This window comes from Miscanthus floridulus, chromosome 9 (assembly GCF_019320115.1).
Source record: "Miscanthus floridulus cultivar M001 chromosome 9, ASM1932011v1, whole genome shotgun sequence".
Lineage (NCBI taxonomy): Eukaryota > Viridiplantae > Streptophyta > Magnoliopsida > Poales > Poaceae > Miscanthus > Miscanthus floridulus.
The window spans coordinates 72,012,126-72,028,922 of NC_089588.1; the positions used below are offsets into that span (position 1 = coordinate 72,012,126).

The 16,797-nt window shown below is 44.3% G+C and overlaps 1 protein-coding gene across 2 annotated transcripts in view; it reads left to right on the forward strand.

The window, feature by feature from the left end:
- The first annotated feature begins 3,520 nt into the window (after positions 1–3,520).
- The window catches only part of LOC136483786 (serine carboxypeptidase-like 3), a 37,289-nt gene continuing 24,012 nt past the window's right edge, over positions 3,521–16,797 (forward strand). The window contains exons 1-5 of one of the 2 annotated variants that reach the window (XM_066480948.1): positions 3,521–3,805; positions 3,885–4,030; positions 11,688–11,776; positions 11,883–12,005; positions 13,636–13,744. In XM_066480948.1, coding sequence (XP_066337045.1) covers positions 3,642–3,805; positions 3,885–4,030; positions 11,688–11,776; positions 11,883–12,005; positions 13,636–13,744 — 631 coding nt within the window. In that variant the 5' untranslated portion in view covers positions 3,521–3,641. The remainder of the gene's footprint in view (positions 3,806–3,884; positions 4,031–11,687; positions 11,777–11,882; positions 12,006–13,635; positions 13,745–16,797) is intronic. The other variant, XM_066480947.1, reaches the window with a different exon arrangement.

The window sequence follows — 16,797 nt, forward strand, 5'->3', positions numbered from 1 at the left end:
AAAATCAAAGAAACAGAAAAAATCTACGGAATATAGCAAAATAAATCAAAATGATCCCAAACTTAATATATCATGTACTTACTGTATCAAGGCAACACAAAAAAACTAGGATCGAAAATCAAAAAAAATAAAAATTCTTTGCCGACTGCCAGGGAGGATGGCAGTTGGCAAAGCCTGCGCCTTTGTCGACTGCCGACGGAGTGGCAGTCGGCAAAGGTGACGGTGTGGATGGCGTCAACCATGGCCTGCCTTTGCCGACTGCAATTCTTTGCCAACTGTCTGGCAGTCGGTAAAGCCATGGCTTTGCCAACTGCCTGGCAGTCGGCAAAGCCAGGCAGTCGGCAAATCCTGCTTTGCCGACTGCAGGAAATTCCAGTTGGCAAAGGGACCTCTTTGCCGAGTGTCGAAAAAAAATAGTTGGCAAAGAAAATTGCAGTCGGCAAAGAGCCAGTTTCCTGTAGTGATATTTTAGAGCGGAGCTAGGTAGTAGCTCCGAAGTCACGTGAGAGAGCATGCATGCACGATAAGAGTGACGTGAATATTACAGTAATGCCAAGCAATAGTTGCTGAAGAAGGCTCACCGGTGTTCTTACACTAGCTCTTGGCAACTCTTCCATCGCCTGACTTAATTTGGACACGGTTTGCTGTCCTCGTCTCTGATGGCCTTCTTAATCAGTTCTTCGCCGTGGACTATGAGGTGTCAGTAAATAATGTAGCCTTGATTACTCTGAGAGGTATATATATATATATGATAGCCGCTCCGTGCATGTACCGTGTTGTATGCTGTATATCGCGATGTTGAGCCGCTGTCACGCCAGGCGCGTGTGGCTTATTTTACTGGCCTCGTGCCACCATGAGATGTGACGGGAGACCAAGCAGTTGAGCGAATGGCTCTTTCTTATCATTTCTGACAAAAATATAAGCAAGCCCACACATATAGCCCAGTAGCTGGCCCAGCAAACCTAGAACGTCTCCGCGAACCCTACCAAATCCTGTTCTGACCGCGAGCTGCCACACGACGCACTTGCACGAGTCACATACTCTAGCTGCACACGACGCACTCGCAAGAGTCACATGTGTGACGCATAGGGCTGCAAATGGTATACATATTTTTTTTTTTGACCGTATCTGAGTTTGAATCCATTTAGGGCTGGCAGGAATAGTTCTCGGTGAGGATTTAACTATATAAATTATACATACATTTCTGGTAGGAATGGTTCCTGATCACCATTCCCTGACAACTGAACACAGCCTTAGAGGGGTTCAGATCCATCCATTCCAAACACGGATATTCAACATCCGATACCATATCCGTATGTGAATACTAAAATCACATATTTATGATGTCGATATCCATTTGTATTCTATCTGACATAGCTGACACTATATCCGTATTCGAATATGAATGCGAGAAACATTGTAGCAACTTGTATCGGTATCATAGTTATCTGACCGTTTGCACCCCCGAGAGACGCCCTCCATTTTCATTCTAAACCTCTCGATCTCGATCTCCGCTCTCCCAGTGCCCCTTTATCACTTCGTGTGCTGCGTGTACTGTCGCTACAAGCCGCCACCCGTCAGAGCAGTCCCAGAGGCAAAGGCAGTTACTCAATTCGCTCCTGTTTATGGATTTATCACCTTCATTCTGTAAATCTACTGGTTAGGCGTCATTGTTTATCATTTGTTATCTGCTTTCCTTTGTAAGGTTGATCAGACCTGAAGGGAAGCCGTTCGAAGTCATGGTGGCGCCGTTCCCTCTTGAGGTGCCAGAATACATCTTCTGATGATCACAGCAAGAAATAAATGTAAGCTTGCTAGTTGCATCGCCGTGGTACTTGCTTGTTGGGGAAAAGTTTGGATGCTTAGCATGATCATGTCGGAGTAATGTAAAATAAGGAACCGTGTGCTCCTACTTCATGTAACAATCAATCAGCATAGGAACAACAGCCCAGTAATCAGCAAATGTGTCACATATCCGTTGCGCCTGTGCTAGGCTAGTGGGCTGGACCCCACTGTTGTGGAGATATCAACTAGCAGGCTTAGGCTCCGATCCAACATGATAGCCCACGGCAAGGGCATGTCTCGTGTTGCACAAACCACCCCTTTCCTTCATGGCTCTAGTTAGTAGTTTAAGGACAAACAGGAACATGTGTGCTTTGTGTGGACGGAGGACTCGTGGAAGCATTCTCTAATTGGTTGCAATATGGCTCAGTGTGTTTGGGCAGTTGAGCGAGAAGAGCTTGTCGAGCTTATATGCGAGATCTCAGGCTAAAAGTTGGCTGGCGGAGATGTTTACGAGGTACTTCTGGATATATAAGCAATAATCTTGGACGGAGTTAGAGACCCGGAGATAATGGAGGCCTAGCATGTAGGGAAGGACTATCACTAGCAAGCGACCTAGGGTGTTTCATCAGTTCATGATTGCAAGTGATTGTGCCAATGTTATTAGCAGTATCCGGGGGCAAGCAATGGGACGTCACGGCCATGTAGTTCAAGAGATCAAAGCAAGGTCTGCCGAGTTTGAGAAGGTTGAATTTTTGCATGAAGGAAGCAGGGCCAATATCGACGCACATCGACTAGCTAGATTTTTCTTATACGAAGCTGCTGGCAATTTTCTCCACATCGTCGAAGTTAAAGATTGAAACGTGAAAGATCTGTGCGCAAAGTCCCCTACCTACTGTACCAACTATCAAAGGTTTTAAGCAATGAATCAGCGTATTCCACACAAGTAATCAGAAGGGTAGTACATGAGACAGATTTGTACTAGCTCAGGTACGTGGTACCCTACGTCTAGTTTGGAGTAGATCTCATTATCTTGTATGCTCGAGTTACAAAGAGCTAATAATGACTAATTTGTCTACACAGTATATAGCAGAATATTCTAAGATATCGATGGGGGTTCTCTACCCTGTCTTACATAGCCTAGCGAGTAGGATTACAAGGATACCGATCAGTTTACGGATGCGTTTCCAAGTCGGTCACAAAAGAAATCATAACAGATTAACCACCATGTATTGTAGAAGTCCGTGTCCAGGCTCAGGTTCCTTGAACGCCTAATGATGTGCTCTAGTTCGGGTGGATCTTATCTTCGTTAGCTTCGGCTCATCCCGATAGTAATGGGCTAATATTCGGAACGGTGAGGTACCTGGATCCATATTACCGAAAAGCTCCATCCCAATCCAGTCAATCAAATGTACCCTAAGTGCCCGGGTAGCTCAAGTTTCACACAGCATATGGCGGAGCTAGAACCAATTGGAGTGGGTGCGTTTGCCTCGTGGGTGTGAACAAATATGATATATATAATTTCTAGGTGTAAATATGGTGAAAAATTAGTCTTTTCTACTGTTTTTTAATTTTCACGCGGTGCGCGCACCCGCATTCATGACTATAGCTCCGCCCATGTGGCCATGTCACAACTCACAGCTCACACGTGGTAGGTCACATTGCAGACATGCATTAGATATTTGTGTGGTGGTGAGTTGCCATCACAGTACTTCCTGTCTAGTCTAGTGCCCAGGCTGCACAGCACTTATGAGAGCAATCATAGATAAAGCTTGGCGCCGATTCCCATTCTGCTCTCGCTTCTTCTCCAATTGAACTTTTAGATCAGGATCAAAGGTCCTGGTGTAGACGCCGCACAAATGGCAAACAATGCGCCAACCTGCCATGCATTCTCTTGGCTGTGGCTGCTACTGCTCCTAGGGCTGTGGTGCCTCGTCCTCTACTGTCCGATGATGTCGTCGGCGCTCGTCGTCAGGGAACTGCCGGGATTCGACGGCCCCCTTCCCTTCTTCCTGGAAACCGGGTAACGATTCAGCTGGTTTTTTGCGTGATTGCAGGAAATGAATTGAAGTAAGCTTCAGCATAGCATTTGCATGCCGCAGGTATGTGGAGGTGGACGAGAGCAATGGTGTGCAGCTTTTCTACTACTTCGTTCAGTCGGAGAGGGATCCTGCTAGAGATCCGCTGCTGCTGTGGCTGCAAGGCGGGCCCGGCTGCTCGGGGCTCTCGGGCCTTGTCTACGAGATTGGTAACCTTTTTTAAACAAAGCTTTTTTTCTTAGATCGGACCACTTTTTAAACAAGTTAACATCAGTAGAAAACCTAATGACATCCCTAAAGCTCTGGAAGTATATATACTCTACTAGTACGTTGATGAGCTTATGTTACGACCCTGTCCACCGCTGATCCCAATCAAGATGAAGGGCTGCTAGCCCCAAAGCTTGGTGACCGGCGAGTACGGGCAATACACGGAATCACACCATCCCGTTAAACCTAGCGATGTGTACTAAGACAAATGTGCACTCAAAAGCGGCGAGCCTAGATCGATTATAGCCCTTTGTTTCTGCGTTTGAGAGCGTCTGCGATCGGCAGAAGCTGATAATCCCGCCGGCGATGGCGGGTTTAACGCCAATGCACGTTCACGATGAAGGCTCGCCCGCAACGGTGCGTGAAAACGTAAGCCCCGCTCCGCGATTTGGAAAACATCCACTTGCGTTCCCTGCTTGCCTGTCCCTCCTCTCCTGCGCTCGCCCCCTTCTCCTTCTTTTGCGGGTGCTGCACCGCCGCTCCATCCACGTTGCTGCCTCCCTCCACCTTCAGTGCCTCCCTCTGGTCTGGTCACCGCCTCCCCTGGGCCAGATCCGCCCGTGACGGGTAGATCTGGCCTTCCGCTGGCGGCCTCCATGACCGCACCCCTCCCACCGCCAGCTCCCTCCCTCATCGCAAGGCTCCTGGACAACGGATCTCTAGACGCTCTCGTCGGCCGCTGGCCGCCAGCAAGGCTCCAGGTTGCGGCGCCACCCCCTTCGTCCGCTCGAGCCGCTCGGCGGCGCCACCCCTCCGCTCTATGAAAGCCACCGGCGGTTCGCATCTACGCGCGTCCCTTCCTTGCGTGAGCGACGACGCGTCCCTCCCCTCGGCAAGATAATCAGGATTGAAATAATCTAGGTTGCCAAACACTCTGAGATAGATTCTTACAAAAGCCTGCTTTTTATATAAGTTTGCTTATCAAATGAGCGAGATTCAGATAAGGTGAAACAAACCGAGCCTATGAGTGAAGCTTTGAAAAGTGAAAAAGACAACAATAGTTTCGCAACTCTACGTTACCGCTGTTTTTTTAGAATTACACGGTACAACAAATACAACCACAATATATACGTACACTCACTCATATAAACACACGCACGACGGTCGTCTCGCCAGCAGATCTGCTACCAGCCTCCCACGCTATCTAACGGGCCCATAGCAAATAAAGCACCATTACTGCCCGTATATGGTCCAGTGCAAGTGGACCAATCGGGCTAGGCCCCGAAAATTTTGGTGCCCCATCCGACTCGATTTTCACGTGGAGAGCTTCCTTCTTTGATGGCCTATCATGGAGAAGACGGAACGGAACATCAGAGCACCCATCCGACATAAAGACGAGTAGACGAACCGACGAGTGACGATTAGGGCCGGCCGAGCGATCCATCATTAAGGGGTGTTTGGATCTGACTGCTGAAAATTTAGGAGGCGTGTCGGGAGGATATTGCATGGGATGTTCGGATATTGCATGGGGTGTTCGGATATTAATAAAAAATAAATTACATAGTCCGTCGGTACTCCACGAGACGAATTTTTAAGCCTAATTAATCCGTCATTAGCACATGTTAACTGTAGTAAAACATTGTCAAATCATTGACTAATTAGGCTCAAAAGATTCGTCTCGCAAATTAGTCGCAAACTATGTAATTAGTTTCGTAATTAGTCTATATTTAATACTCCATGCATGTGTTCAAACACAAACAAGCTGACAGTCAGTAGTGATCCGCCGTCATTGTCCGCGTCTGCTTTCGGCGATCCGGCCGGAAGCGGCACTGCAGCAGACTGCTGGTTGTATTGCAAACCTGCGTGCCTGACTGGCTGACTGCCTGCTCGTCGCTCTCGTGTCTCGGAGCAAGTCATCAACAATTTAGCAGGTTGCAGTGCTCCACGCAGGCAGGAAGCCACGCACGGCACTTTGCAGTTGCAGACTTACATTCTTGCAGTTGTAGGTAGCCAGGGTACGTGAACATTCAGTATGCAAATTGTAGTATTTAACATTTAGTTTTATTGTGTTTGTGATTTATAAACAAAGAGGTCTATTTTTACTTCTAATGTTGTTTTAGGGAAAATTAAATATGAAGATATAATCAAGATTTTATTTCGAATATAAGAAGAATGATGCTTTTTAGTACCACTGTCTTTGAATAAATAGATTTATAGGGTTGTCTTAAGTCAAACTTTTTAAACTTTAACCGAATTTTTAGAATAAACATTAAGATTTATGGTATAAAATTAATATCATTAGATTTACCATAGAATATATTTTTATAAAATACTTATTTTATATCATAGTTGTTGTTACTCTTTTCTATAAAGTTAGTCAAACTTAAAAAAGTTTGACTGTTACGGGTTATAGGAATTGATTTATTTGGGAACAGAGGAAGTATAAGTTAAGAAGATTTATGTAAGATTCACCCATAACTCCTTTAGTATGAATGCCTATTGTAGTTTTTAATATTGCAAAAGAAAAATGTTATAGTGTGAAATTCAAATAAACTTTGGTTATTTATATTTTTTTGCCCAATTTTGTATTGGCACTAGGGCCCAAAATTCTCGGATATGGCGAGGATTGGGAACATTTTGTAGTGTCACGAAATAGTCCTATGTTTGGGAACGCACACGTTTAACGCAAAGATTGATCCCACATGTAAGTGTTTGAGGGCATGGATCGCAAACAAATTAATTCAACGTGAATCTTCCATAACTGACCAAGACCGTTTTATAAACTAGCCAGGACTGTTTTGATAGGGTTTCACCGAAAACAGTTAGGTTTACACGCAAACCAGCAAAACATACCTATTGCATTTACGTAACGAGGAACGACTAGTTTCTGAGCAAATTAGTAAAGAAATTGCCAATGCTCCTGCTAAGGAGGTACTCCGGCAGGGCTTGGACGTCAGCGGGTTGTCCTTGGTCAGACAACAACCCAAGCTATCATCTTCGGTCGTCAAGATTAGATGATGAACATTGTATCCAGATTGGAACATGATACAAGTAAAATGAGTAAAAATGGGTAATATGTTGATTTTGGTACGATTAGATCACCTTAATCAGTGGTGGCCCTTTATATTTATATAGGATGGGACGGACTTATCCCATGGGAGTCCAAACACTTACAAATCTAACTCGGACTTGGGCTATTAAACCCAACCTAGCCAGTTTTGAAAACCATGGGGTGAATCTTCCTGAGCCTGAAATTTCATCTCTGCACTCCAAACTAATAAATGTTATATATATGCATTTCGATCGCCTTGGCAAGAGGAATGCGATGGTGAAGTCTATTTTTCAACTTAAAGAAGATAACAAACCATTTTGGGGAAACTGGTCATGTCAAATTTCCTAGATTTCCTAGAATCATCTCCATCTAGACAATTTTGGTTGTCAACGGCACAAAAATCAAGTTAAAATTCCCATGTGTTCTCCACCAAAACATGCATTATTTCAGCATACGGGATTGTATTAGTTTCTTTAGAGTTGTCACTAATACACAAAAGATGGATTAAGACACATAGCATGGCCGTGTGAAAGACCAGAACATACGAAGGGGAGGGGGGGGGGGGGGGGAGGTGAATGGGAGCTTTAAATTTTTAACAATGCTAGCTAAGATCTCATAATCAGGGCAGACCTACGGACCCTAAAAACTAGGCAAGGAAGATGCGGAAGCGATCATATGTCAAAACAAGAGACGTTGAGCACACTTAGCAAACACCGACCTAAGCTGGTTTTGAAATCGAGCAGTGCTAGTTTTGCTAACTTCTAACCTTATGAGAACATTATCTGGATTCAAGCAAGTCTTGATCACAGCGTCAATAGGCGACACATGTTTCTTGAGCGAAATATACAGCAGGGGAGGCCCCCACTGTGGATTTTATTAAAACGAAAAGGGAGACAACACTGTACAAAGGAAACACAACAAGAGAAAAAGAGGAGGAGCTACTAGGAAGCAAGCCCTGGGGATGCAGAAGAACTAGGCTAGAGGATCTACGCTTTACTTCATTGAACCTATGAGCTTGAAGCTTAGCTTCTTCACAGAAGGAGCTCTTCCAAGAGATAAAAGAGGGCTGACCCCTATCAAAGATGAAGTTGTTTTGCTGCTTCTAAATTTTCCATGCCACATTGATGAAGGATTCCATGAAGGGGTTCTGAGATTGAGTTTTAGCCTGCTGCATTATCTCGAAGAACTCTCTAGTGAAATCCCAATTGATTCCAAGGTGCTGCCAGCAGGTTTTGCTAAAATTAAGGACAGTCGAAGAAAAGATGGAAAGCAGTTTCTTCGATACTGTTGTTACAAAGGACACAACTATAGTTATTTCCTTCAAGCTTCTACTTTTTCCTTTTCAAGTTATTTCTTGTATTTATTCTATCCATGAAGAGCAGCCATGAAAAGAATCTGAGCTTTGTTGGGGGTGTGCCCCGCCTATGAGCACCCTGTGTGGCTCAATCGTCGTCCTAGTTCCTCACAAGAGTGAAATAACGGGAGTTGGACTCATTTTGCTATAACGAGAAGCGAAATGGTTGGCCGTGTGTGAAGAGAAGGATGAGTCGGGCCCCCTTCTCGCTTCAGCGAAGTAAAGGCACCGCTTGCCGTCCCATTCTTAGGATCCCCTTTTCGCCATGGCGAAAGGAGGTGCTCTGCTTCCGAGACCAGGTCATACCTGGTTATTTTTCCTTTCACCCTAGCGGCAGGCCCGCTGACGGTCTTGGTTATTCGCTATGGCGAATAGCTGTTAACAGTTCGCTCGATCGTTTCTATAGATTTCGCCAAAGGAGGGCGCGCAGTTGGTCTCGGCTATTCGCTTGGGCGAATAGCTGTTAACAGGTTTGGTTGATAGTTTCCATAGGTTTCGCCAAAGGAGGAGCCACCCGTCTTCGCATGGCCGACAGCTTGTCACCGGGGGCCCCACCCAATCGGCTGGATAGGCGACATGAGGCCAAGCTAGTCGGGCCCATCCGGTTCAGCGTTACTCAGGGAAGGCGGGTACTTCGAATGACGAACAAGCCCAAAGCCGCGGGGAATATTCCCCGAATTTGTAGAAGTTGAGAGTGCATTTACGTCCTATGAAAAGCTCACGGGCATGTATAAATAGCCCCATTGAGGGGATGTAAAGCAAGGAGAAACAAGTTCAATGAAATCGTTCATCTTGTTTCGCTCAAGTCTTGTTTTATCCACTTCTCGTGTTTGATTTCGCCTGAGCGGCAACCGGTATTCGAAGGCCGTGGCCTAGAACAACAAGCTTGTTGCAACATTTAGAATTCTAAATCCAGAGGAAGGGAGCTGGTGGCTGTATATTTTTATGGGGGAATTCCCTGTGTGCCATTAAAAAACATCCAAATGCCCTGTGTGCCCCTGAAAAAGTTCAGCGGTCTTCAGCGCCACTGCTTCAACTTTTTCGTGCCCTCCATGCCACTTCCGTCAGTTTGGGCTCTAATGCCGTCAAACTGCAGGTGTGAAAAGACGAAAATGCCCTTAAGTGTAAATATGTTATTAATTTTTTTGAGCATCTTAACGACTTCAAATGAAAAAACTCAAAACTAGAAAGTTGTAGATCTCGTCGAGATCTATAATTTTCATATAAAAATTATTTTTATTTAATTTCGCAAAAAAATAATATGATTTTTCTAAGATATATTAATCATATCAAATCATTTTTTTTGCGGAATTAAATGAAAATAATTTTTATATGAAAATTATAGATCTCGACGAGATCTACAACTTTCTAGTTTTGAGTTTTTTCATTTGAAGTCGTTAAGATGCTCAAAAAAATTAATAACATATTTACACTTAAGGGCATTTTCGTCTTTTCACACCTGCAGTTTGACGGCGTTAGAGCCCAAACTGACGGAAGTAGCATGGAGGGCACGAAAAAGTTGGAGCAGTGGCGCTGAAGACCGCTGACCTTTTTCAGGGGCACATAGGGCATTGCGATCTTTTTTAATGACACACAGGGAATTGTCTCTATTTTTATAGGGGAAGTTATAGAACTTTGAGGAGGAACTGAGCTTCTGTGGTATTATTTTCTAGAAACTTGGCTACAGAGATATTCTTGTGCCTTGCAAAGGAGAATAGCCTTGGGAACCTGGTTTGTAAAGTATTGTCATTAAGAGGACCATGGAGCCATCACTAATTTTGCACTTAGCAGTTCCTCTTAAGAGGTCACAAAGTTTCAGTACATCTCTCCACCAAAAGGAGCCTTTATCAATAGTTGCATGGGGGACTTCCCTGAGGATAGTGAGCATTCCAAATCAATTTGACCCATGGGATGTCTTTTTTGTTGTAGAACTTGTCCAGATGCTTGAGGAGGAGTGCTTTGTTTTGGGTTCTGAGATTGATGATTCCCAGCCCTCCTTTATTCTTGGGTTTTGAGCATTTTTTCCAGGCTACTAAGGGCTTCATTTTGGCATTGGATTCAAAACTTCTCCAAAGACAGTGTCCTCTTGGCCTATTAATATAATAAAGTACTGCTGCTGGAACTTGTAAAGTGCACATAGCAAAGGTGGGTAATGAAGAGAGAATAGAATTAACCAGCTGAAGTCTTCCTGCATGTGTCAGGAAGTTTGAGGTGGAAGTGAGTTTCCTTTCTGTTTTGCTCTTAATGGATCCAAAGTGTTCCACCCGGGGCTTTGTGCATGGTTCCAAACGGCAAACCTAGGTAGGTGAACGGCAAGGATTCCAATTTACAGCCAAAAACTCCAGCTAAGAGTTGAGCCCTTTCCGAGGAGAGGTTTACTGGAACAAGGCTGGATTTCTTGTAATTTTCGATGTTGGACAGTGTCAATAGGCGACACATGTGGAACCAAGGCCATGACATGTGTTTTGGTTGCAGCGTACTGGTAGCAGTTGGATCGATGTGGGATAACATCGATGATCACGACGCAAGCAATGACAATGTTGTGTCTACTATGTCGGCATGACGGCTTTGTCATTCGGGTAATGTTGGTCAGCATGATAATTGGTGGGTGGTGAGTGGTGCCTGTGGAGTTACTGTGGTCCTACAGTTTAGTTGTAGTGTGGTGTAGTATTGTAGTGTTGTAAAATAAGTGTTCTACATGATGGTTTTGTCATCTAGGTGATGTCGATGCTGCATGGTAATTGGTGGGTGGTGAGTGGTGCTCGTACAATTTAGTTGTAGAGTGCCCTAGTATGGTAGAGTTGTAAAGTTGGGCCGATGTGGTGTGGTGCCGGACGTGTTGAGGTCGATCCCTCCAATTGGCTACCATTATATAGTTGTTATTATATTTGCTTTTTATTGCCAACCAGGATATTAGATATTTTTTTGTTGCTTGACCCTTTTGGGGGTCTTTATCGCTCTGTTGTGTGCTGTATTTGTAGAGTTTAGGTGCTTCCCTTTTTAATATAATCTGTAGCTCTCCTGGCTCATTTCAAAAAAAAAAAAAATATTAGTGTCTAACACGTAGCCCTATCCGTCTACCCTGCCTACTAGCTCCTACCCATGACGAGTTGGACTCATCCGGGAATCTCACTTTATAAATGTGAAAATATTGGTAGTTGTTTGGATTTTCCGGTTGAAAATTTTAATAATGGCATTATAAAAATATCTGTACATAATGTCATAGCACATTAAACCCTCACCTGCAATGTAGGGCCGTTCCTTTTTGATGTGCAATACAAAGTAAATGGTTATGAAGGAGGCATCCCCCGTTTGCTCTATAGACCTCAAACATGGACTAAGGTAACAATTGTAATTAGTCTCTGTTTTCAAATATGCTATGTTATTAAATTATTGAAAAATATGTGTCTAAAACTATTTAGTTTTCTATCACTGAAATCCATTGCAGGTGAGCAATATAATATTTGTTGATTCTCCTGTTGGGGCTGGTTTCTCATATGCCTCTACAGAGGAAGGTTTTAAGTCCAGTGATACCATCGCAATAAAACAGCTGGTCATCTTCCTTAAAAAGGTTTGTTCATTCCTTTTCAAGACATCATACATGTTTTGTAAATAGTTCTTGTTGTAATATTATTCCCTATTAGGCATAAATGTCTGACATGGAAAAAATACGACAATATGCTTGAATTTTTTTTTTCTGATCCACTTGTTATTGCCAATTTTGGGTTTACACACAACAACAAAAAATGTCAATTTCATAAAAAATATCCACGAAATAAACAAGAATAAATAAAGTAAAACATGCATTGACCAATAAGTACACAATCCTCAATCATGCGGTGTTCATTTAATCCTATTGAAACTTCCAATAGCTTTAGTTTTGGCTTCATTTGGAAAATTACATCTGGAAAACATAAATGAGACATGCAGAAAAATACAAAAATCCTAAGATTTATTTGAGAACGTAGTAGTAGTCAATTGAGAAAACCATTAAGAACAGCCTAAACATGGGAAGCATCATAGATACAATAATTATTTTTGTGGAATGCTTAGTAATCTTCTAGCAAAGTTAATATGTTAGCTCACTTAACAACAACATTATGCATACTTATTTGATAATTTGGGATACAAGTTACAACTTAACTGCAACAACGCATCCTGGATTTCTCCAAAGCTTTGCAAGTTCATAATTGAATCCTTAGGTGTAGTCCCCATCTGCTGAATCTAGCATTCATGATGATAACGTGGACACCTACAACATAATATTATGATATCAGTAAGCATTTTTTCGTGTCAGGCCGGTCGCCTTGAGGTATGACATGTTCAACATACCTTTAAATTAAACCTGTGACTGTGACTGTTTCTACTGGTAATTAAGCTTAAAAGTCAAAATGACAGGAAGAAAAAACTTAGTCCACTTGGATGAAATATTCATTCAAAGTATAGGATTTGTACTTTGATTCCTGAAATTATCAGTTGTTTTTCAAGGTTCAATACAAGACAAATAAGCTAAGAAGTACTCTATTCGTTCCTTTTTAAGTGTCGCCTAGTTTTTCGTGCTAGCCTTAAGTTTGACTAGATTTATAGAAAATATTAATAATATTTGTATCTCCAAATAAGTATATATTATAAAAATATATTCAATGATTAATTTAATAATACTTATTACGCACCATAAATATTAGTAATCTCTTGTATATATTTGGTCAAAGTTGACTACATTTGGCTCCTCATATGTGAGAACATAATTAAAAATTGACGGAGGGAGTACTTATTGTTGCTAAGGATGACATTTCTAACTAAAACTACACAATTGCCACAATTGGATATTACGTTAGATTGGTTACCAAATCAAATTTAATGTTCTTAGAGCATCTCCAAAAGTTCCCTTATCTAATCCTCTAGAGTAATTAAGACTTATGTAACAAAATTACCCTCCATAGCCCCCCTATTCAACTTCCTATATTTACTGGTACCCTAAATCACCCCCTCTCTCCCTCAAATCTGAGATGTCATGTTGTCCACCCTATATATTAATTGAGATAGGATAAGTGTTGGAGGAGAGAAATATTTATGGAGGACTTTTTGTTAGAATGCATCCTTTATGAGAATTTAGGGGAACTATGTTTAGGAGAACTCTTGGATGCTCTTAAATAACATATGTAGCTCTTACTTCTTCTAAAAACAATTGTCATTTGCAGTGGCTGGATCAACACCCTCAGTTTATGTCAAATCCATTATATATCGGTGGTGAATCGTACTGCGGCATCATTATACCTGCTCTCACATTAGAAATTGACAAATTAATTAGTAAGTTTCCTAACACTTCTACATTTCACTATGGGGAAAGGCAATCACAAATGGTTGTAAACTGGTATTACTGCTGTATTTGGAATTATACTGGTAGTAATGAGGAGGGAGTGATAGCCATGTGGTTATAAAACTAGTAGTGCAAGTAGGCATCATAATTTGTTGGAAGAGTCAGGCAATAGTGATGCCTGATAATTACTGGCAGTTTTCAACACAGGCTGGTAAGCTTCACTATTGGTTGGTAAAAACAATAAGGATTAAGTTATTTACAATTCGACATGGATATTGATTTTTGAGTAAAAGATGCATTCACATGTTTATCGTATGAACAATATTATCACATTCACACATGACAAGCCTCCCACATAGCACATTCACATAAGCACATTGATAACTTTCACATGTATCATTCATGTATAAGTTCATAAATAAATGTGCAAAAGATTATTATTACTTACACATAAAAGTAATCACAAGCTATAATTGCTTCTCGTATAAGATAGAAAGGAGGTTTTAAATCTATAATGTCAACTCAAAGGATTTGAACCTCATTCCATATGAGTGCACTATTTCACTAGTAGAGAAATGACTTTCACTTCCTGGTTGGTAACACCAACTGGGACTAAAAGCCACCCTTTAGTCTCGGTTGGTGTTACCAACCCGGACTAAAGGTCCTCCAAACCTTGTAGATTTCAACGCATCATCATGGATTGCGAAATTATTGGTAGGTAAGCTAAAATGAATGTGGATCTGATACAAACCCTTGGTAACAATTCTCGGCATTGGGTCTATCGGGTTCATAAACATGGGGTCCCTCATGGACCTGCTTCCCAACAAAAGCTGGGTTTGTCGGGTTCATAAACACGGGGTCCCTCATAGGCCTGCTTCCCAGCAAAAGCTCGGCCCAGCAGACGACGTTGCGAACGACGCGCAACTCCTGGGCCGGCCTAGGAACCAAACGACAGGCTAGAAGGGCGATCCAGTCTTCGACCGGAAGGCCTGGACAAAGAGGAACGGCGCTCGTCTCCAACTCTGGCCAGCCTCTCCGACCAGAAGGCCTAGCCAAGGAGGACCGACGCTCGCCTCTGACTCCATCCCGCCTCTTTGACCCGAAGGCCTGGCCAAGGAGGAACGACGCTCGCTTCCGACTTCGGCCCGCCTCTCCGACCGGAAGGCTTGGCCAAAGACGAACGGCGCTCGCTTCCGACTCTGACCCACTTCTTCGACTGGGAATACACTGAACCTCTGCTTACAGCTCTTCTCCGACCGGGAAATGGACAGAACAAGTAAGGCGGGGCGCTCCAGTCAACCACAATATCAAGGACCGTACCCTGCACACCTGTAGGACAGTACTGTTAGGTCATGTCTGAAGGGTACTTTATAACCTTCCAGACATGTCAGAACACCAACAGTGTTGTGGGCGCCGACATTTGACCTACAGTATGGTAGGCGCCGACATTTGCCATACCAGAAGAACCAGGTGGAACCGACCACATGCATCCAGCCATCAACAGTATTATGGGCACCGACAAACCGCCTTGTACCCAATGGCATGGGCAACAAGACTAGGTAACACACACACTCTCTTTCTCTCACACTCTCTCTTGTAAAGCCATCCCCTTCATCTATAAAAGGGGATGCGCTCTCTCCAAAAGAAGGACGATTCAGACAGTTGATTCCGATTCTCTCCGCTTGGCTCTAGAACTCTAAAGCCAGACATAGCATATGTTCGAACACTTAGCGCACGTCGTAGCTCCCGTCACTCTTGACCCTTCGGTCCGGAGTCCAACCGGACCTCTGATACCCCCCATCTTACTCCCTCTCGTTTGTAACCCCACAACAAACTTCGAGCACCTGGGCTCAGGAATAAAGTCACCGACCGACTGAAACTGGACGTAGGGCACGTTGCCTAAACCAGTATAAACCCTATGTTATTGAGTGCTAGGCCACATCCGATCATAACGTACGGTAAAACGAGAAATATTTACTAGTTGGTCACTTTTCGCATCGATAGTTGGCGCCGTCCGTGGGGAAGATGCCGTACGTTCACACTTTTGGTCATCGGATGGTCCACCTTTCCACCATCTTCGGCATGGCAGGCTCAAGCGATATGACTCGCTTTGGCTCGCTGGAGTCTCCCGTACTCCCACTTGTTGGGATGTGGGTTCCTCCCGTCTTTGAGCCATCCCAGGCCTTCCTCTTTGGAAGCCTGGACTTCGTCGTTGACCAGCTTGGCGTGCTTCGCCTCCACGAGGAGGCACTTGTCCTGGCGCCCTTCGGAGGAGGAACGCCCTCCATCGGCTTCGAGCCACCCGGCGACCTCTCCGACGAGGCACCTACGCTTCGCTCCGAACCCACGCTGGGCTCAAACCCCACTATGAGTAACGTACATACTGTTCTTTACTCGCTTTTTTATATTTTCCATCGGCTCTCCGGAGGGACCCCGTTGTCCCTGCCGCAACCGCCATGCAACCGGTTCCCCTACGGCCTCGCGTCCCCCATGGACGCGTACGTCTGGGGGCTTCAAAGGATGCTGGCGCTGCCCCCTCTCACATCCGAATTCGTGGGGATGGTGAGCTATGCTCCCGCTTCTTTCCACAACCTCATGGATGACGAGGTTGGGAGCGACGGCTCTAGCATCGGCGATGTTATGGCACCTAGCCACCCTCTATCCTAGGAGTGCGCTATGGCGGATGCTCCAGGATAGCCACCAGTGGTGGCAGAGTCTCTACATACCCACACCCCTTCGGACCCTCACGCGGAGGCCCTTGCATGTGCGCAGGAGCACGGTGAGGAGCTACAACAAAGGCGGCAGAAGCAGTCGCCACCTACGTCGGTGCGCTTGGCCCAGCACGCTGCGCCCCATGCACGTGACCCAGCAAGTGACGCCCGGGGTTGCGCTCGCCAGATCCAGCACAACATCATGGATAGGGGGAACGATCCCCCACAGTTCGCTCGGGCTGGCCAGAACATCGCCGCTGCGGCGATGCTTCTGCGCGGCCTTCTAGAGTCTATCAACCCCTAGGAGCAGGCGGTCCACCAGAACCTCCGGG